A 21201-nucleotide genomic window follows, 5' to 3' on the forward strand; every position below is an offset into this window, starting at 1 on the left:
ATGAGAGACTGTCCTGGGGGGAAATTGTCGAGAGAAATAGGACATTTGACCAATCTAAGGATTTTGGATGTCAATCGCTCTAGGGCAACGAATGGCATGGTCAAAATTCCATCTAAAGTGATATCAAAGTTGCAAAAATTAGAAGAATTGTACATGGTATACTGTGGATTTGAGGAGGACGGGTGGTGTGTAGCTGAGGGACCAGAAGAAGTAACCAATATTATTAGGTTTGATGAGTTAGCTGGTTTATCAAATTTGAAAATATTGCAGGTTGGCTTATCCGATGAAAGTTTCATCCCTAAAAATGTTGAGGTCGCACCAGATTGGGATTACTTTTGTATAACTATCAACAGCAGATGCACCAACACTCGATCCGCGTCCCTTGCATACAAACAAGGAGATCGTAATTCAAGATCCTTGTTTCTTAATGGAGCAACCATCAGTACCTTGCCTGATTGGTTTATCAAAGCGGTGACAGAGAAAACAGAGAAGCTAGAGTATAACTGCTGCGGGGGGATGAGTGACATTGTTATGGAATATGACCATTGGAGGTTACATAAACTCAAGCATCTCACAGTTGCTTGGAACAAGTTGAAAGAGTTGATGAACACAACAAGACGAGTTGAAACAGGACCAGTGTTTGAGAATTTGGAAGAGTTGCATCTGTATCTGAAGCACCCGGTGGAGTTGTGTGTTGGTGAGTTACCACCTGGGTCTCTCTCTAATCTCAAGGTGTTTCATGTGTATCAGATGATTTTGAGGAGTACGATTTTGAGGAGTGTATCAAAATTTGTACAGAGACTACCAAATCTGGAGAAACTAGTTTTAAAATCTCTGTATAAATTGGAATATGTGTTCAGATGCGAAGGGGTCGAGCCAGAACAATCAAAACTGAGAGAGATGCATTTGTTGTGGCTATTTTCACTAAGAAGCATATGTAGTGGTCCTGCCCCACGTGCAATGTTCCAGAGTCTTCAGATTTTGACGATTTACCGTTGCCAGCGGCTGCAAAGTCTGTTCGCATATGATGTGGCTGAGTGTCTTGTTCAATTGGAAGACCTTCTTGTAGAGGATTGCCCTTTGTTGGAAAGAGTAATGGAAGCAGTGAACAAGGAGAAGACGGTTCTACCAAAACTGAAGAACTTGGTTTTGAAGAATCTTCCTATTTTGTATGGTGCAATTGCTGCCGTTGATATTGAGTGTCCTTCATTGGAACACTTGATCGTGGTGGATTGCCCCCATATTCCATTTTCAACCACTTCCTATCTCTTCTACTCCTTAGAATCCAAAAGCAGGAGCCGGTATTCATTTTCATCCTCCGCTTCTGACTACTTTGGCAGCACGTACCCAGTCCAACTTAATGATCCAGAATCGTACAACTTTTTAAGTGGCAGGTATGTCTCTGTGTGAACCCTGTGTGAAATTCTTCTAACAAAATTGTGATTTGACCATTGATCAATTAATATCTGTGATTCATTTTTTCTTTCTTCCCAATCTTTTAATACAATTGAGCTCCCACAACATAATAGCATTTTTCTTTGTTATCCTTTATAATATGAACAAAATTATACGTAATACATCACGTTGATGATAATTGTTTGTTTTTTTTACTCTAGTAATGCAAATTACATACGATATTATAGATTCTTATGTTAATTTTTATAATAGTACATAAATATTTTTCTTCCCAATTTGATGCAACATATCATCTGATTCTTAGCTGATTCACGTGAAATCTGTCTGCAGTGAAGTACGATCTGATGCAATTAATTCTATGCGTTCGAGATTTCCAAGAATATCAATCAACAGAAGAAGCCATGCACAAGGTTATCAAAACTGTATCTAGTCAATTCATTCAGGCTTGATTTATTTAAGAAATTATGAATTTTTTTGGGTTGTAAGTGGAAATACACTCTGCATATGAAGCAGATATTTGTAACCTATGAATTGGTACTACTATTCACACACACATGTACATATAAAATATATTATGTTTTTAGAAACTAGTCTCTGTGCGAAGTGTTAGTCATCAATGTTATTGCAGCTAGCCATGGGGATGAGGAGAAATTGTGTTAGCCATTTTGAAATTAGTTCTTCTGGTTGCAGCAAAAAAACTAAATAGAGATTGTTACTATGTAGATAGAGATATATATGAGGAACCTGATTGAGATCTAGTTAATTGATTGACTGCTATATGTTTCATGATGGACTCGGACATAAATCAATGTTGTAAGAAATGACTCATTGATTTGGATGGTTGAATCTTGCAGTCAATAATGGCTATGGTTCAAACTGATAAACTATTATCATCAACCAAACGTTCACATTAGCATGCACTAATTAACAATAGTTTTTTCGATACTGCCCAATTTAACAACAGTTAACGTTAAGACCATGGTCCAAATTGCATAATTAGATCAATTAGTTATTCATAAGGTCTCCATCATCCATCTTTATCCATGAGGGAGAATCAACATATATTACTGATATTCACAGTTTGTTAATGGGATATGATTGTTGATGCCGTGAAAGTTGGCAATAGAATACCAATTCTAATTAGCATTTGATTGACCTCCTCAGAGAAAGCATAAAAACGGCTCATCACTATTTGACAAAGCATAACTTGTTTCTCTTTTGTAACTTCTTCGCTCTTTCTTTCCTTTGCTTCAATCCATATTAAACTCATGCTTCTAAGTTAGAGGTATTCATGCATCATGCTATAAATACACCATTGAGAACATTGCAGCCAACACAAAGGGATTTTGAAGCACATTTCTCTCCAGACCTCGAAATCAGACATCAAGAAATCTTTGAGTTTTCTTACCAAAAGCAGCTGTCATGGATGCCCCTCGAGAGGTTGCTGCGACTGGAAGCCAACGAGTGGTGCAGAAGGAAAGGGATAATACAAAGAAACAGGCGATGAGCAGAAGGATGATGGCAGCCGATGATCAAGGCGATATCAATGATATGGCTGATGCCTTCATCAAGAAGTTCAGGAACCAGCTAAAGATTCAAAGGGAAGAATCATTCAAAAGGTTTCAGGAAATGCTTGCTCGTGGAGTTTAAAGCCTTGTGTTGTGTGAACAAAATAACTAGGAATGTTCAGATATATTGAAATTGTTTGTTGGCTTGTAGCCTTAAAGATCAATAAAGATGGAGCAATGGCGACCGATTGATTTGTTCTTTGCATTTGTTCATTGAAATTTAAGCAAAATAAATAATGTGCTCGATTCTTACATGACTTTTCCTGTAATTTTCAATTTTTTTTGCTGGTCTATGAAGAACACTGATTATATATCCAAGAGTAAATAGAAGACTAGACTACTGGAAAGCCTACCAATTTGCAGAGATGAGCAGTATATATTGAATGATCTCTAATCACCCAAGTATATTCACAAAGCATCTCTAAGATACATACTACTATTACATAAATCCCCATAGCACAATACAAAAAGGACTAGACCAATATAATAAGATTTACAGATGTGAATGCTCCCTATCTCTCTCTCTTGATGAATGTAAAGAAATGACCACATAATTCTATTGCCGAGACCAACAACCTTGTAAATCTATTGCCGAAACCAGCATCACCAGTCCCATACCAGATGATCGCAGGAGATGACTGCCTTAGGTTTACAGATACAACAACCGAACAACAGTGCTCCACATCTCAAGTCTTGCCTCCCACATTGACACTAGGCAGCAGCAACATGAATGCCCGTTTTCATGCTTGGAGCACTTGACAGTGTACAATGTGACTCTTCAAACCAGTTCGGCCTGCTATACTTGACCATAGATTTGAGACTAGAGTTCTGAAATGACCTTTACCAGCAATATTTTCCCAAAGGTTAGGGTTGCTTTCCACCTGTTTATCCCGACTCGAAATATCAACTAAACTGATGCTCATGTTATTACGAATAATGCAAAGCTTCCCATTGAGGGGAACAAGTGCAGTGTTGGCATATTTGGTTTAGGCTTTTCGGAGGTATAGATAAACATGAATGTTGGGAGGATTAAAGGAATAATGTGGATGCAAAACATAAGACTAAACAAATTAAGAAGAAACACTAAAATAAGAACATAATATTAATGGAGATGTGCAGCCCGAAGGCATGCACAGAGCTCCTAGCCTATCAAGATGACTACCTTATAGAATAGGCTTTTAGATAAGAAACAAAGAGGATTGGATTAAAAACTTGATTCAACTTCATACTGTGAGTGGAAGATTACACCATCCTTATATAGGTTTAGATGCACAGCTACAAGAGTATTTGACTCAGTTGTTTGCAAGCTTAAAATAGTTGTATAGCAACTCATATCAAGCAGTGTAAAGTGTAAACCCTTTTTTTGTATGATCTGGTGTAATTGCATAGAGTCTATTAAAAGCAATATATGAATCATTTTCAGCACTCTCTTCTGATAGTTCTGATTTTGTAGTCTTTGATTTCAATTCAGTTGAACATTTAGATATGGGAGGTAATTAAAAGACTGGACTGTAACCAAATGAAGTACTTGTGGGAGCTGGTTGGTTGGAGCCAACTTTGATGGTGCTTTCAATACCAGTTTGGCTAAGGGTGGTGTGGTACTGGGGGACTCAAATGGCGACATAGCTGAGGAACTTGTATGCAAGTTGCTTCTTCACCGATCGAAATTGATGCCAGGGCTGCTAGAGTCACTTGTCCTTTGGCTATGCAATCATAGCTTGTTCCTGGCAGTTTTGAAGGGCTCTGCGTGCAGGTTATTCATGCTGTCAACTAATGCTAGGCAGGATGACACATCTATTTGGGGTCTTTTAATTTATGATTCGGCATTTTATTGAACCAGTTGCCTATTCTTCTTTCTCCCATCCCATCGTTTATATGTTTCAAGTGAACTGAACAAGTGTTGTGTTTGTGTTTTGGTGATTTTTTTTCTTTTATTTATTGCTACCACAACAATCTATGGACTCATAAAATCCAAGAGTATACTAGTAAATCAATTCAATAAAATCTGTTAGACTCTATAGGGAATTTAAATAATCCATGGAGTTGGCAAAATCTATGAATTATTAAGAGTCAACGAAAATCTTTTAAAATCTAAATTGAATACACCCCCCTTAAATTAGTACTAAATTGACAATTTTCCTTTACTCAATCGATGATAAGTGAGGAGTCGCCTTCAATCTGATCGACTCTTAGCCTCAAGGAGCCATTCTCTCAAAGCAACGCATTTAGAGTTGTGAAGCTCCCGCCCACTGAACATAATAGGAAAACCAGAGGAATCTAATTATGAAACTGCAAGCTTGATTTTTTTCAATTGGTAAAACAAAGGAGGAAGCTTGATTTTGCTTCCAATTGCATGTTCCGTGCATGAATAAGAATAAAATGGTATGTGTATGAAGTCAATTGCCTATATATGGGCATGAAAGTTCAAAAATTGCAGCAAAAGAACTAAATAGAGATTGTTACTATGTAGATAGGGATATATATATGAGGAACCTGATTGAGATCTTAGTTTTTTTTTTTTTTTTTTAGTAGTATCAACGACGGTATCTTCAAAGGTTTTTCAGGCCCAAAGATTAATCCGCGCCGAGAGATCATATGAGAACGCTTTCTCCCCCCTGCCACCAAGAATAAATTGGGATTTTAACTCCAATTAGCGTCAGCTGAGATTCGAACCTGGATATGAGGATTCCACACCTAGGCTCTTACCAACTCGACCACATGTGGTGGTTCTGATTGAGATCTAGTTAATTGATTGAATACTATATGTTTTATGATGGACTCGGACATAAATCAATGTTGTAAAGAAACACCTCATTGATTTGGATGGTTGAGCTTGCCGTCAATAATGGATATGGTTCATCAACCAAACGTTCACATTAGCATGCACTAATTAACAATAGTTTTTTCGATACTGTCCAATTTAACCACAGTTTGAGACCATGGTCCAAATTTCATAATTAGATCAATTGGTTATTCATAAGGTCTCCATCATCCATCTTTATCCACGAGGAAGAGTCAGCATATATTACTGGTTATTCACAACCATTTGTTAATGGTTTATGACCAATGCGATTGATGACTTGAAAGTTATAGAGCTAATTTTTTTCACCTAGTTGGCAATAGAATACCAACTCATGCTTCTAAGTTAGAGGTATTGATCATGCTATAAATACACCATTGAGAACACTGCAGCCAACACAAAGGGATTCTGAAGCACAGTTCTCTCCAAACCCCGAAATCCGACATCAAGAATTATTTGAGTTTTCTTACCAAAAGCAGCTGTCATGGATGCTCGTCGAGAGGTTGCTGCGACTGGAAGCCAACGAGTGGTGCAGAAGGAAAGGGATAATGCAAAGAAACAGGCAATGAGCAGAAGGATGATGGCAGCCGATGCTCAAGGCGACATTAATGATATGGCTGATGCCTTCATCAAGAAGTTCAGGAACCAGCTAAAGATTCAAAGGGAAGAATCATTCAAAAGGCTTCAGGAAATGCTTGCTCGTGGAGTTTAAAACTTCAGCTTGTGTCGTGTGAACAAAATAACTAGCAATGTTCAGATATATTGAAATGGTTTGTTGGCTTGTAGCCTTAAAGATCAATAAAGATGGAGCAATGGCGACCGATTGAATAAATAGTTTGCTCGATTCTTACATGACTTTTCCTGTAATCCACTGTTTCAATTTTTTGCTGGTCTATGAAGAACACTGATTATATATCCAAGAGCAAATAGAAGACTAAACTACTGGAAAGCCTACCAATTTGCAGAGATGAGCACGTATATATTGAATGATCTCTAATCACCCACGTATATTCACAAAGCATCTCTAAGATACATACTACTATTACATAAATCCCCATAGCACAATACAAAAAGGCCTAGACCAATATAATAAGATTTACAGATGTGAATGCTCCCTATCTCTCTCTCTTGATGAATGTAAAGAAATGACCACATAATTCTATTGCCGAGACCAACAACCTTGTAAATCTATTGCCGAAACCAACATCACCAGTCCCATACCAGACGATCGCAGGAGATGACTGCCTTAGGTTTATGGATACAACAACTGAACAACAGTGCTCCACATCTCAAGTCTTGCTTCCCACATTGACACTAAGCAGAAACAACATGAATGCCCGTTTTCATGCTTGAAGCACTTGACAGTGTACAATGTGACTCTTCAAACCAGTTCGGCCTGCTATACTTGACCATAAATTTGAGACTAGAGTTCTGAAATGACCTTTACCAGCAATATTTTCCCAAAGGTTAGGGTTGCTTTCAACCTGTTTATCCGGACTCGAAACATCAACTAAACTGATGCTCATGTTATTACGAATAATGCAAAGCTTCCCATTGAGGGGAACAAGTGCAGCAGCCTCCAAAGCACGAGAACTACCCAGATGAAGCTTGCTATCAATACATTTGTTCCATGAATCTGTCACCCGATCATAAACCCTAACCTTGCACCCATCACGGCAATCCAGAGCATAGAGTTGCCCATTTAAGGAAATACTTGGGTTGCGCCAACCAGCAACCATCCCATCACTAATGGGGTTCCAAGTGTTAGCCTCAGGAGAATATGCTTCACTCATTACCTCACGGTGCGATCCAAGTCCTTTTAGGAACCACATTCCATCGTGAACAACCCCAATGAAGGGAACCATAGCTGTGCTCATATCTGAAATAAAGCTCCACCGGTTCTTGTTAGGGTCATAAATTTCAGCAGAACGGAGAGTCCTTTGAATTCCTTCACACTCTCCACCAGCTACATAAAGGCAGTTATTAATAACACAAGCACCAAAGAAGTGCCGCTTCCGAAGCATATCTGGGGCCCTGTGCCATTTATTTGTCCGAGCACTGTAAAAAATAACCCGTCTCATAGAGCCCTTCAATGGATCTTTCCCTCCAAATAAATATAGGTGGCAACCACTAAGGACAGCACAGCCAAAACCAAGCGCTGCAGAATATTCATTAGGAACGGGCGGAAGTGGCTGCCAGAGCTGGTACGTGGGATCAAAAGCATGCCAAGAGATTCTTCCATCACGGTCTCTTTTGATGACATAAACCCACTCTTCTGCCATTCCAAGACTTTTCCTAAGAGAATAAAAGAAGTTTCCAGCCAGAAGGCGGTACCATCTTTTGCAAACTAGACGGAGTTTTCTATGATCCACCCGAGGGACCCTGATTAAACAAGCAATTGCAAGATCATCAGGTAGGCCAGGCAGAAGGGGTGGCTGGATTCTAGTCCTTTCCCTTCTTTGTTTCCCCCTGTGTGCGTTTGGATTGATATCAGGCTGGATGCAAAGTTTTGATCCTGGGACAAACTTTCTTGCCCCTGCAACTGTTTTCAAGCCTGCATCTACTTTGCAATAGCATGATACAGAGTCAACCTGCAAAACTAGCCATGTCAGGGTGCTTGACATAACAAGAATTACCGAAGTATATGTAGACAGGTAAGCAAGAACCATCGTTAGATGTGAGAATCATGATAGAAATTTTTTGGCGAGGAATCAGTATGTTGTATGGATATGATTAGTTAAAATATCATGATTTACACCACTAGAAATAAAATCTATTCAGGCATTGTAACCTCCTTAAGCTCTAGATACCTTCAGAACAGTACATTTCATATTACTTTATATGTAGAAGGGGAGCAGATTTCAAATGATATATTTCCTATTATGCATTAGAAACAATAGTGATAGTAAAGACAATTTATAAGTCCAGGACTCGTTAAAGTCAATATATTCCTTTCTGAAGCCCACGAATGATGATGACCTCATAAACTACACAAATTAAATCTTCATACACACCATGCAGACAAGAATTGGACATCAACATTTAAAGATCCCAATGAGTAACTTGAACTTGCATTAGGTCAGATAATGTTTTAATGAAAGTAAAGGACTTCAAAGAGGTTACTGAACCACTTTCAGTTGATCTCACAGATATCTCAGATGCTCTGAATATGTACGCGTCTTTTACATTACTGTTGATCATTTAAATAACCAGCATTGATGTTCTACTCCCTTCCTATATCATATGTGCCAATTTATATCCTCAGCTTCTAAACCTTTTCTTACAGACCCTGTCTCTCGGCCTTCAAGACTTCCTCCATCATCTAAATTGATAACAACAACCAATAACATAGCTATTTGACCCTTCACAGCACTTTGAGCTGGAGACTTCTACATGGTCCTAACAAGAAAATGCAACCAATGATGTTCTTGAATCTCATACAAAGTCTTTGAGCCAATATTATAATCTAATCTAACTTCTATTAGTACAAGAAGATGCCAGTAGCATTTGAAAACTTTGACAGCGCCAGAGAGGATGGAATGGGGCTAAGGCAGCCCATAGTTATTCAATTTAATTTTATCAGGCATAAGAATTAAATGTCTGATCAACAACTAAGCTGCATAACGAGAGCTTTTGTACATCAATCCAATGGAATTAGCGTGCCCTACTATACATTGTAAATAAAGTCAAAAATAAAAATGAAAGTTAACATGTCTATTACAAGTTTTTTGGGATAAGAAAGTCAGGCATTTGGCCGAATCTTTAGTTCCATTGACTATTAATGAGGAGCCTGGTGCACATACATCTAAACTTAGAAGAGATGCAGACAACAATACAGAAAAAAATATATATATAATAATGGAAACAGCATGAACGAATTTCAGGGTTTAGTCATTTTTAGAGAACAACCCATATCCAAAGCGGTTTTATCCAAACTGCATACGAGAACATTATGAACTCAGAGGCAGCTAGCCAACCTCACTACTAATCTCTTACATTCACCAAAGTAAAAGGAACACTAATTGCTTAGCAACAGAAACTTTTATGATGAGAAAACAAACAAAATCCTCACATACGATCCTTATCTTAAAGAACACCTTCATTAGGAGGAATACACCTTTTTATTGAACCAATTAAGGTGGAATGAGGATGCAAAGCAGATAATATGAATGTCATATGCTCGAAATCAAGCCAAAACACTTCTCTTCCTACAAAACAATTAGGATTTCATCTTTAGATTACAATACCCCCATTAATTATACTACTAAAACCTTAGACATTTCGCAACCACCGAGCTATAAGCTTATTCCAAATATTTTTGTCCATAAGAATCGCACATTTTTCCAAATACAAGCTGGGTTCCCTAGCAATTTCATGAATACACTAAAGCAGAAGGACAATGCATAACACTAAACATCAAACACACTGCAAAACCAGCCAAATTTATCAAATTTCCTCAAAAATCTCACCCCATTTCACTAATTCTCAACTGGGTATCTCCAAAATGTCATGAATCCATAGCCAACACAGCCAAAACTATCAGAAAAACACAAAATGCAAAAGGGGTCTCAGAGATCAGTGAGAAGACTAACCAGTGGAGCTTGAACTCTATAACCCCTCGAAGACTGTACAGCGTTTGAGTCCATCAGAGAAGCACAATCTCATATAAATAAAGACAACACCTTTGAGTCCAAATCAGAAAGCTCAAAGCAAATCCTGGGGACCCAGATCGAGATTCGACTTCAATTCCTCGAATCTGATCCGAAATGGAGAAAAGCTTCAGTCTTTGGGTTGTGGGGTTTGGTTTTGGGGTTCAGTTGTGCAAATGCAAACAAAGAAGAGCAAGAAAGAGAGAGTCTTGCTGTACCAAATTAGACTCTGAACAATCACAAGACCAAAACTTGAGGGCACACATCTTCACTCTCTCTTTCTCTCTCTAGAAGACTTGCTATCTCTCTCTCTAAGAACTTGTGTACAGCTGGACCCCTTGGGCTTCACCAACTTCTGATTTTGTATTGTAATTTCTAAGAGTGTAGAGGCTGAAAAATTAAAAGAAAAAATATTATAAAGTGAAACATAGAGAAAGAGGGTAGGTTTGAGTTAGTTTGAGTTAGTTTGATTTTTGATTCAAGGCAAGGATAGAGATACAGTGATAGACAATAGCAGTTTCTAACCAAACTAATAATGAGCTTCACCTTTATTTTTGATTGTTTGTTTTAATGAGTCCACATATTCAATATTCAAGTTTGCATTATGTAAATTCAACTATTACGTTTTACATTTAATAACATATATTAAATCAGGGTCAGACTTAAAATTTAAAGATCTGAGGTGAGTTTTAAGAATGATGTTTGTTGCCTAATATTATTTGGTCTAGTGGCAAAAGTCTCTCTTTGTAAGTAAGAGGTCATGAGTTTGACTTATAGTATTGTAGCACATTAATTGTGCATTTTATCAGAAAAAAAAAATGATGTTTCTTAACAATCATACGAGAAAAAAGAATTAACAAAATTTGTGTATGCACTTTATGGTTTGCTTCTCAAAAAACAAGATTCAGTAAAGCAATCTAATTTCAACATAAAATGACAAAATAAAACAAAGTTCGGGTTTGTCAAGCAACATCAACATAGATAGACTGGAGCCTTGAAGTCTGGAGAGAGTGAGAGGGAGAGAGAACCAGAGAGACTAAAAAGTCTTTTGAGTGAGCTTTGAGAGAATTAGTCACAGAAGAGAGAATTTTGAGCAACCAAACCCTTTATCGTTCCAAGATAATTGATTCGCACGTTTTCAATTGTTGAGTTTCTCTGCACTTGTGACTGAAATTTATGAATGAGAAGAAGGAAAAATGAGATTTTTTTTTAAATTTATATAATTTATGTATATATGTTGTATATAAAAGGAATAAGCCCCAAGATTTGGTGCCTGAGGTTGTTGCTGCTCACTTCAGGCGGGCTTGATGTTGAGATGACACATATATTTTATTTTTTTATATAAAATGGTGGTTGAGTGAGCTGCCACTCCGGAGCTGTTCAGCAATTTAAGGTATGACCCCTCCTCAAGAGATGTTTTTCACAAGCTGGGGTTCAATTGAGATGGCACATATTACCCTAAGGGGAGATGGGGAGATGGAGAAAAAGAATTCTAACTTTTATTTTGGGTAAATAGTGAAAGAGAAGACGAAGAATAAGAGATGAAGAGTCATTACAAGCCAGTGCAAAAATCAAAAGAGATCTTGATCATAATAGAGACATATAGGCTGAATCAGAAACGGACATCCACACTTGATGCAAAAATGTTTACAGCTTACCATGGTGCAAGGTTTTGTCCTCGAAGACAGGGGCACCCTAGATGATGCCACCATCAAGGTGATTGAGGTCGAAATCTTGTTCGAGAAGTTCACCGAAAACTCTTAAGAACCTCAATTCATCTTGACTTTAAACTCATCACCGACGAGTCCTTCACTGGCAAGAAGCTCAAGATGCAGGCAAAATTATGCAGCCACAAGACCAATGCCGCCGTGCACGCCTCCTTGAGCCGGGTTTGCAACTTTGCATCATATATCTGAGTGTGTTATGAACTTAAGTCCCCGAATTAACGCACAAAACAGCTCAAAATAGTGATGGATGATTCGAGGACAAAGATGATATTATCATCTACATGTTATTAGGATACATTCTCCTCAACGAAGTTGTGGAACCAGATTGTGCAGCAAACCGCTCTTTCATTTCATCTAAAGCTTGAAGTGATGAAGACTTATACAATTTGGACCTTTCATGTTACTAACACCGACCCTTCTGGCTCATTTGCTCGCGTCAAAACTCAAAAGAGACTACCGAAAGAAAGCTACCGTTACATACACTTCATTTGTCAACGTTCTTCATTACTTGCTCCACTAACTGAAGGTCTGCTCTTCTCTTTTCCATTAACAACTTTGGGTGCAACGTATTTTCTTCAACTTTAGAACAACTTTGTGATAAAAAGTAGAGGCCGAGGACTTGAATCTATCAGACCAACGAAATAAGAATCCCTACTTCTATAGGTCCATTTGAGTTCAGGTTTGTGTGGTATGGAGAAAAACTAATGAAACATTACAAGATGGTAAGAATGCTTCGACCTTATATTGAGGTCAATCTTCATAAAAATAACTGTTTCAAGCTAAACAGTGGGTAACAGTTCTGCTCCAAAATGTGTCATGCTATTTGTAATATTCCAACTTCCAAAAAGAGCTTTGTATATTCATTTCAGTTATCACCAAAATATTACAAAAGCCCTATGACTGATGACCCAAATGAAGGAGGAAGAAAATGGCAGGTCTAGAACCTCACCAATATAACCCCAGATGCTGGGTTGAAAAGAACATGCCTATGAGATAAAAAGGATGCAGCCGAAAAGAAACCTCTCTCCACCTCTCTCACTACATACTCTACAACCCATCCAAATAACAAGCCAGAGTATAATCGTACAGAAAAATAAGCCAAAGGAATCCCTAATCTGTTAGTACTTTTAATCAACACCTACCAACATTACAGACCTATTCCTGTGGCATCAATACCAAACATATGACCCCCTCCTTCAAAACATTGTCAGAGTATTTCTAACAGTATAAAACATTCATGGCTTAAACCACTATAAAACGACATCACAAAAACAAAAATATGACACTGTAGAGAAGGAACATCTGCAATCATTACCTAGACACTGTAACTGCTCTTGAGAGTTAGGCCGTTAGTCCCATGCACTGGTTACCCCAGGACCACCATAACCTCCTCCTCCACTATAACCACCAGAACCACCATATCCTCCTCCTGCATTATACCCACCAGAACCGCCATATCCGCCACCTCCTCCTCCACCACTATAGGAATCCCTTCGGAAGTCACGGCCACCAAACCGGCCTCCCCCAGAACGGCGGTTCCTCCCACCACCATAAGAAGATCGAGCTGCATACCGTGACAACCAAGCAGGTACTTCTTGATTTGATTCTGTCATCAAATCTGCTAGAGACTTGGCCAGTGATGAATTGTTCTCATTAAAAAAGGCAGTAGCTAGACCAGATTTCCCAGCTCGACCAGTACGACCAATGCGGTGAACATAATCATCAATGTCATTTGGAAGATCAAAGTTGACAACATGAGCAACGTGAGGAATATCAAGCCCACGTGCAGCAACATCAGTAGCCACCAAAATTGGAGTATTGCCGCTCTTAAAAGACCTCAATGCTTGTTCTCTTTCCTGCAGACCAATACAAATATATAAATACAATACCAAAAAGATGTATAGAGTAACGCAACACAGCAGTAATCTAAACACAGCACCATTTCTTATTTACTACGGCCTCACGCCATGCAATACATAAGATGCACAGCACACTTCAAGACCATTAGACCTTCCGCTAAACCCAATTTAGTCTATCCTTAGTTAGACTCTCGAAACCAGCTTATCACTCCATTATGATATCAACATTAACAGAAAAATGATTTTATATAACAGCACAGTACATACTTGACAACAAGAAACTCAACCAACACGACTCGTGTGACAAGGCTCCCCAGAAATAAAAGGAATGGCACACAAGCAGAAAGCACGCACCCAAAGACACATAAAATCAATATTATTTTCTTCTCAACCTGTTATGGACGTAACCTACTTTTAGAATGAAGGAGTTCTGGCAACATGCTACTTAGGAAAAAGGATTCTCTACCTCGCTTCCCATGCATGACCAACCCGCTAACTCAGCAAGTAATGGTCAAGTTTATCAACTTAAATGTTCTCACAGCATACTACTTGTGAGCCTTGATAACAGCAATTACCCAGCCACACAAATGTCACTAGAAGGGAGAAAAAAAGAACTTGGCATCACAGAACAGATAGAAAAGCCAACTTACCTGCTGTGTTCTGTCACCATGAATAGTAGTCGCAGGAAAACCGTTCATACACAACCAGTGTTCCAGGGAATCAGCTCCCTTCTTTGTCTCCACAAAAACTAATGTCAGAGCTTGCTGCAAACAAAAATTATGAAAGTGAGTAGAGAAAAAAAACAACTCCTAATCCCAGCCAAACCATTTGAAAAGATTAATTGAAATATGTTTCTTGAGAATACCTTTCCCTGTGTACCATTGGCCCTTTGAGCATGCAGAAGGTCCATGAGGTGACTTCTTTTATCAGACTCGTGAACAAATTCCACTCGTTGGACAATCAAATCAGTACTAGAACCCACCCTTCCGACAGCCAGAAAGATATACTTTGCAAGAAAATCAGAGGCCAGTCTCTGCACGCCATCCACATATATCAAATTAAACACGACTTATTCTTCAGAATATTGTAACAGAGATAAGACATAAGAAGACACAAATTTCTTTTTTCATAGCACGAATTCATCTAGAAATCCCTCGAGTCCAAGGCCAGAGTAACTTGAGACAAGTTTCAACAATGATATTATTTTGAATCAGAGAGAAGAGAGTTTATTGCTGGTATGATCGCATCCAAAAGATTGATGGATGCGATTCGAACTCCGGTGGGATTAAAACAAAATATCTACGATATTTGAAGCTGAGTTCCCAATTGTTTAAAAACAGATCTAAATGGCCTTTTTTTCATTTCCCTTTTAAACATTGTGTCAGAAAGGCTGTGCAACATCTATTTACACATCAAAAAAATGTCCAAGTCAAGGAATCCACTTCAAAATTTAAAGCCAATTATAAAAATTTCAAATGATGAGTCATTATCAAAACATAAACAATTGCCATATCTATATATGGACATACTCCAATTTAACATTTGCGAGAAAAATACCTGTATTTCTTTAGGAAAAGTGGCACTGAACAGCATAGTTTGTCGCACACCTGGTGGAGGCATGTCCATCTGTTCCACAATTTTCCTTATTTGTGGTTCAAACCCCATGTCCAGCATTCGATCAGCCTCATCAAGAGCTAAATACCTAATATTCTGCAATGAGACTCTAGCTCTTTCCAGCAAATCCACCAATCTTCCAGGAGTTGCCACAAGAATATCAACACCTCTTTCCAGTTCGCGCAGCTGTCCAAAAGTACATCATCAAAGTCTGCTATATATCTCAAAAATAAAATTCTTATGCAAGTACAACAATGGATTTTGTCCAGATCACAGGGAACAAGTCAACTGCCAAGCACATATGCAAGGGAATCACCAGTACTGTAACAAAGAGAATATAAAAAATTTCCTAGCTGCGTTATAAATCTATTTACAAATAGAAAACAGAAACTGGTATAAATTAAGGAAACAGGATTTAGCTAAATTCTAATAGAGATGGCCTGGAAAACCAAAACTTCTGCTGCTTCTTTTTCATAATGTTCAAATAAGATGAGAAAAACAACATGCCCTTTCAATTTACTTGATAAAAGAAGAAAAAGGAAGGGCTCCTTGTGAACGAGAGCTTGCACAAAATGCAATCTTAAAAGCTGCAAATAACAGTTTCAGGATTCCTATCAACTCTAAGACCGATTCATGCTCATAAAGATCCTCAGTGACCAGGCAAAACACACCTAGACGTTCTCCATGTGGTTTGTCCAAACACAAAATGTGTTAACAAAAGTTAGCTACATCCTCCACAAGTTGTCAACGGTAAGAATAAGCAGTAATTTGTTAACCGTAGCAATAGTGATTATCGGCAGAGAACTTGCACCCAGTAAGCATTGAAGCCTCTCAAGTAGAAGGAAAATAAAAGGCAAACATAAAAACTCAAAAACTATGTCCAAAGCTTGACAATCGAGATTAAGATTCTTATGCTAGGTCACCAATACCAGTGTTTTTTAGACAATAGATAAAACCTAGAGACAGAAAGAGTATAGAATCGGCATTGAAATGAAATTGCAAGTATATAAAACCACAGATAAACCTGTAAGCTTTGTGACTTTAAAGTCTATTTATAAATAAACTGATGCACTATGTCAATAACAAAGCAATACATTAAGTCATGAAGACAAAAGACATTTCAGCTTAAACGGGGGGTGAAGACCAAAATATACAGATATAGTGAGAAAACCTGTTGATGAATTGGAGCTCCTCCATAAGCAACAACAGCTCTGACACCAGTTTGATATGAAAATTTCTTAGCTTCCTCGTGTATCTGGAACACAAGAGATTTCAGTTCTCCTGACAACATGCACTGCTGGAAAATGTTAGGGAAGATAAAGGTACTAAAACCTACTTGAGAAGAAAGCTCCCTAGTAGGAGATAAAATGAGAGCAAGTGGGCAGGCTGTATGAGAACGGGGCGGTCTCTGTGGAGGTTGTCCCTTCATAATTCCACTAATGATAGGGAAACAGAAAGCAGCTGTCTTTCCAGAACCCGTTTGGGCACATGCCATCAAGTCCCGACCAGCAAGGGAGATCGGAATGGCGTGCCGCTGCACAGGTGTCGGTTTCACATATTTGCACCTCTGAATATTTTTATTAAGTGCGTCACCCAAGTCAATCTCTGCAAATGTATTCACAGGGGGTGGAACATTGTCACCACTAGTCTCAACAGGAATGTCTTCATAGGCATCAAAGTTAATGCCACTGTTCTCCTGCTCACTAAACGGCACCTCTGTTTCGTCATCATCTTCAAAGGGATTCACTTCCCTGTCCCTCCCGCCACCCCAACCACCGCGGCTTCCACCCCAACCACTGCGGCCTCCACCTCCACCACCAGCACTCCCTCCATACCCCCGACCACCACCACCACCCCAACGAGATCCACCACCATACCCGCCACGATCATTCCCCGCAGGTGCATTAAATGCCGGAGCAGGTGCATCCAACGAAGGCGGAGGACGGTTCCGAAGGTGCGGCGGGACATAGGTGGACCGAGACGCAGCCCCAGCAGCGGGAGCGCCACCGGCAGCGCTGTTAGCAGAAGATCCAGAACCTACATTCTCAGCTGCAGAATTTGCAGCTAAATCTGCCCATGAAGCTCGCATAGTCGATTCAAACTACAACCGAAAAATCCTCACTCACAACTCCAAACACTTCCGAAATTCAACCAAAAACGAAAAATCAATCTCTCGAGTCCAAACGAAATCGAAATCGAAATCGAAATCAAAACAAAACCTGAACAAAGCAAACACAGCCGAATAATCAATACATAATCATGAAAACAAACTCAAAATCGCAAACAAACAGCAATGCACTACAGACCTAAAAATCGAAACTCATTCCCTCGGTTTCGACACGAATTCAATCACAAATTCAATCACGGCAAGCAAAACCTAAACCTAATCACAGGAAATAGAAGAAGAACAATCGCCGATCTATATATACACACATACAAAAGCAGAAACAAGGAACCGAAAGATGCTAATGCAATAGAGATAGATATAGAGAGATATAGAGAGAGAGATGAAGAAGCAGAGTAGGAGAGAGAAAGAGAGAGGAGATATAGAGAGGGAGAGATAGGAGGCGACCTGCGCGGATGAGAAGAAACCCTGAGGAAGCGGACGCGACGGAGAATGAGAAATAAGATCTTTGAGAGAGAAACCCTAATAATATTATGAGAGAGGAGAGACAAGAGGCAGCGTTTTAAGGCCTAACAAAAATATCTCTCTTTCTCTTTTGAGTCTTTTCTCTCTATATTTGATTTTTCTTTTTCTTTTTGGAAAAATGAAAAAGGTGCGAAGATGGTTCACGCAAAATTCATATTGCGGCTGGTTGGCGTGAGAAAGCTTAGAATGAGAGGTCTTGATATTCTTTCCCTTTACATCCTTCTCTCGATCTCTATCACCCATAATTCATGGTGTTTTACTGTTATCAAGTTACAATCAATCAAATATGACGAGATGGGCTTGATCTCGATATGTAGACTTGTGAGTCTTATCAATCCTAGTTAGGTGACAAGTTTCTTATTTAGTCAAATAGTCGAAACTTTCTAATTGTAAAATGAAACTAAGTGTCATCAAATTTATTTTTCTGTAGCAAAATTATAGGAAAAAATGTCTTATGACATTGAGTTTCGCTAAATGGTCCCAATATTCCTCTTTTTCTCTTTTTTCTTCTTTTAATTCCACCACTAATATGTAAAGTTGTTAGGTCTTTCATTGTCTTGTTAATATTCACAAGCTTTCCAACATCTTTACATGCTATACCTAGGGCAGAAAGCAGCTTATTGGATGGTTCAATATTGATGAATCAAATCACTAGGGACACAAATCGCCAACAACTTAATTATTTGTCTTTGTTGGTTTATGTCGCAGTAATTTGTATGAAATTGTTGAGAATATCCCACATGGAAAAAACAGAAAGGGCAACATAAATTTGTCTATGAGTAAGAGTTTGGATCATTCTATCAATTGACAGCAGGTTCTAGATGTGAACACCACATTTTATCATGATTTTTACAACGAGTTACTCACATAACCCACATAGCACATCTAACGGGCACAACGACTCGATGTTGCCAACAGTTGTCCACATGTATGGCTTAAACTTTGCCACATGTACGGTCGTGTGCTAAGAATATATACATAACGTATGAAAAACTGAAGGAAAAAAAAAGAACTTGCTTAAGAGTAAACAAGGGTTAGGTCACTCCAACCATTACCGGTTAGTCTTGGATATAAAGTTCATATTACTTTATCGAATTTGGCTTCTCTGCTTGGATTTATATTGATTAGATTTATTTGGATGACTTCTGACCATTGGATTGAGTACAATCTAAGACCATCATGTCATCCTTACTACATCTAATAGTTATAAGACATCCAAGCAAATCCAAGCAGAGAATCTGGATCATATTTTATCATGATGAGGAATTAAAAGATTAACAAAATCCAAAAAAAAAAAAACCCTAAGTCTCCTAGAAAGCGAGAGCGACATTAAGCATCCCAAACCTGTCCGGCGACATGCCTTTTCGTCGTCGTCAGGCGGGTCCTAATTGATCCATTGTGGGTCTGATCTCAACCAGGCTCTTCATTAGTTCGGGGAGTCGTGGTGGCCAGGTGGGAGAAGAGGGAGATGGAGACTGGTTTTGATGGCTGCGGGTTCGGGGATTTCCTCTATGGCTATGATCGGCAGTTGAGCTAAGGAGTGAACCAGTTGGAAGATGTTGGTAGCGATGTCGCCGTCAATATGTTGTTGTGGTTTGACCTGATCTGGGATTAGAGATCTAGATCATAGATTGGAAAACTACGGTGGTGGTGAGGCTTGGTTTGGTCATGCTAGCGTAGGCTGGCGTGGCTACGAAGGCAAAGGATGGGTGACGGTTTGACGGAGCAGCGGAGCAGAGCAGGTGGTGGTGAATTGCCGGCGATAGTGGAGCAGGTTTGGGCCGGGTCGGGCTGAAGGTTGGTCTCTCTGTCTTGCTGGGTTGAGCCTTGGGCTCTGGGTGGGGCCTAATTTTTTTGGGTCCATTCTGGGCTTGGGTCAACTTTTTCCCTTGTTTTTTTCTAGTTGTTTTTCTAGCTTTTTCTAAGCCTATTGTTTTAGGCCTCTAAGCCTTTTCAGGCCTCTAGGGTTTTAAATTAGTTTTTTACTAGTTTATTTCCAATAATTTTCTTATGTAGGTTTCTAGGAATTTAGGTAGGTTTTGATGCCTACAAATTATGATGTTTATTTTACATCTAGACAGTTAACACTTTTTGTCGTACCTTAATTGAGCGCCTTGGCGACGGAAATTTTCATGCAAAATTATCTCTATGTAAGGCTAGATTATAGCTTGTTAGGCTCATCATCGATGAGCAATAATATACAATATAATAATATGTGAATCACCTCAATTTATTGAGGTCTATATCGGTGTCATTCTGGTTGCGATTATTAATATATTAGTTTATAAGCCTGTCTTTGCTTCAAAAAAAAAAATTATGAATTTGATTCATTATCTTAAAATAAAACATGGGATATGACAATAATGGCACGCATTTTCTTTCCAAGCCTCGCTTAAGTGAAACAAATGTGTCCTAAAATGTGTATTTTGAGTGTATTGTAACTACATATCGAGAGTTAAAAATATTTTCAAGTATGACTTATAAGTCTTAGATTAACTCGTAATTTCATTAAGGATGATATGTATTCAACAAAAATTTTAAGAAATTCAACAAATCTCATAACAGTAGAAGGAAACCCTTGTAAGAATGAGGACGCTTGCCCTTGCATAGGAAGAACTTTTGTACGAATCTTACTTCAAGCTTCCAAAAGGAAGCCTTATTTTTTTTTATATTTGCCACGACATCCTCAATAGCTCATGTATGCACCACGATGTCATAAGGTCTTTCTTAAAGTCCCAATGATCTAGCTGTAAATTTGCTACTGAATCTGAAAAGCTTGATTGGAGTCCCTTATGTTCATCAACCAGAGTAAGTGCATTAAAGAGTCTCAGTTTTCTTTTATTTGATTGGAGTGATAGTTGATTGGTTGGGCACAACTAGAGTAAGTGCATCTAGGAATGAAGGGGTCAGATTAAGCA

At 38.6% G+C, this 21201-nt stretch overlaps 3 protein-coding genes across 3 annotated transcripts; 1 reads left to right on the plus strand and 2 right to left on the minus strand.

Moving 5' to 3' along the window:
• Nucleotides 1–129: 129 nt before the first annotated feature.
• Nucleotides 130–1988, plus strand: LOC101303206. Its single transcript, XM_004294939.1, has 2 exons — nucleotides 130–1394; nucleotides 1747–1988. The coding sequence occupies exons 1-2, from the start codon at nucleotides 154–156 to the stop codon at nucleotides 1844–1846; spliced, it is 1341 nt and encodes a 446-aa protein (XP_004294987.1). The 5' UTR covers nucleotides 130–153; the 3' UTR covers nucleotides 1847–1988.
• Nucleotides 1989–6799: 4811 nt separating this feature from the next.
• On the minus strand, nucleotides 6800–10654 carry LOC101303496 (F-box/kelch-repeat protein At1g55270-like). The gene is made up of 2 exons (XM_004294940.1): nucleotides 10377–10654; nucleotides 6800–8375 (listed from the first exon to the last, which is right to left on the minus strand). Exons 1-2 carry the CDS (start codon nucleotides 10428–10430, stop codon nucleotides 7128–7130), a joined length of 1302 nt encoding a protein of 433 aa, XP_004294988.1. The 5' UTR covers nucleotides 10431–10654; the 3' UTR covers nucleotides 6800–7127.
• Nucleotides 10655–13171: 2517 nt separating this feature from the next.
• LOC101303788 (DEAD-box ATP-dependent RNA helicase 37-like) lies at nucleotides 13172–17780 on the minus strand. The gene is made up of 6 exons (XM_004294941.1): nucleotides 16970–17780; nucleotides 16805–16888; nucleotides 15577–15819; nucleotides 14885–15052; nucleotides 14670–14783; nucleotides 13172–14016 (listed from the first exon to the last, which is right to left on the minus strand). The coding sequence occupies exons 1-6, from the start codon at nucleotides 17720–17722 to the stop codon at nucleotides 13510–13512; spliced, it is 1869 nt and encodes a 622-aa protein (XP_004294989.1). The 5' UTR covers nucleotides 17723–17780; the 3' UTR covers nucleotides 13172–13509.
• Between the last annotated feature and the right edge of the window lie 3421 nt (nucleotides 17781–21201).

The sequence above is a fragment of the Fragaria vesca genome, linkage group LG3 (genome assembly GCF_000184155.1).
Source record: "Fragaria vesca subsp. vesca linkage group LG3, FraVesHawaii_1.0, whole genome shotgun sequence".
Taxonomy (NCBI): domain Eukaryota; kingdom Viridiplantae; phylum Streptophyta; class Magnoliopsida; order Rosales; family Rosaceae; genus Fragaria; species Fragaria vesca.

Excerpts from the sequence above, each read along its gene's own strand:
- LOC101303206 (XM_004294939.1), top strand. The coding sequence starts at position 154 with ATGGTATACTGTGGATTTGAGGAGGACGGGTGGTGTGTAGCTGAGGGA. Across the intron at positions 1,395-1,746 it reads TACAACTTTTTAAGTGGCAG|TGAAGTACGATCTGATGCAA; the intron begins GTATGTCTCTGT and ends ATCTGTCTGCAG.
- LOC101303496 (XM_004294940.1), bottom strand. The coding sequence starts at position 10,430 with ATGGACTCAAACGCTGTACAGTCTTCGAGGGGTTATAGAGTTCAAGCT. Across the intron at positions 8,376-10,376 it reads ATAGAGTTCAAGCTCCACTG|GTTGACTCTGTATCATGCTA; the intron begins GTTAGTCTTCTC and ends CTAGTTTTGCAG.
- LOC101303788 (XM_004294941.1), bottom strand. The coding sequence starts at position 17,722 with ATGCGAGCTTCATGGGCAGATTTAGCTGCAAATTCTGCAGCTGAGAAT. Across the intron at positions 16,889-16,969 it reads CTAGGGAGCTTTCTTCTCAA|ATACACGAGGAAGCTAAGAA; the intron begins GTAGGTTTTAGT and ends CTTGTGTTCCAG. Across the intron at positions 14,784-14,884 it reads CCAATGGTACACAGGGAAAG|CAAGCTCTGACATTAGTTTT; the intron begins GTATTCTCAAGA and ends TTTTGTTTGCAG.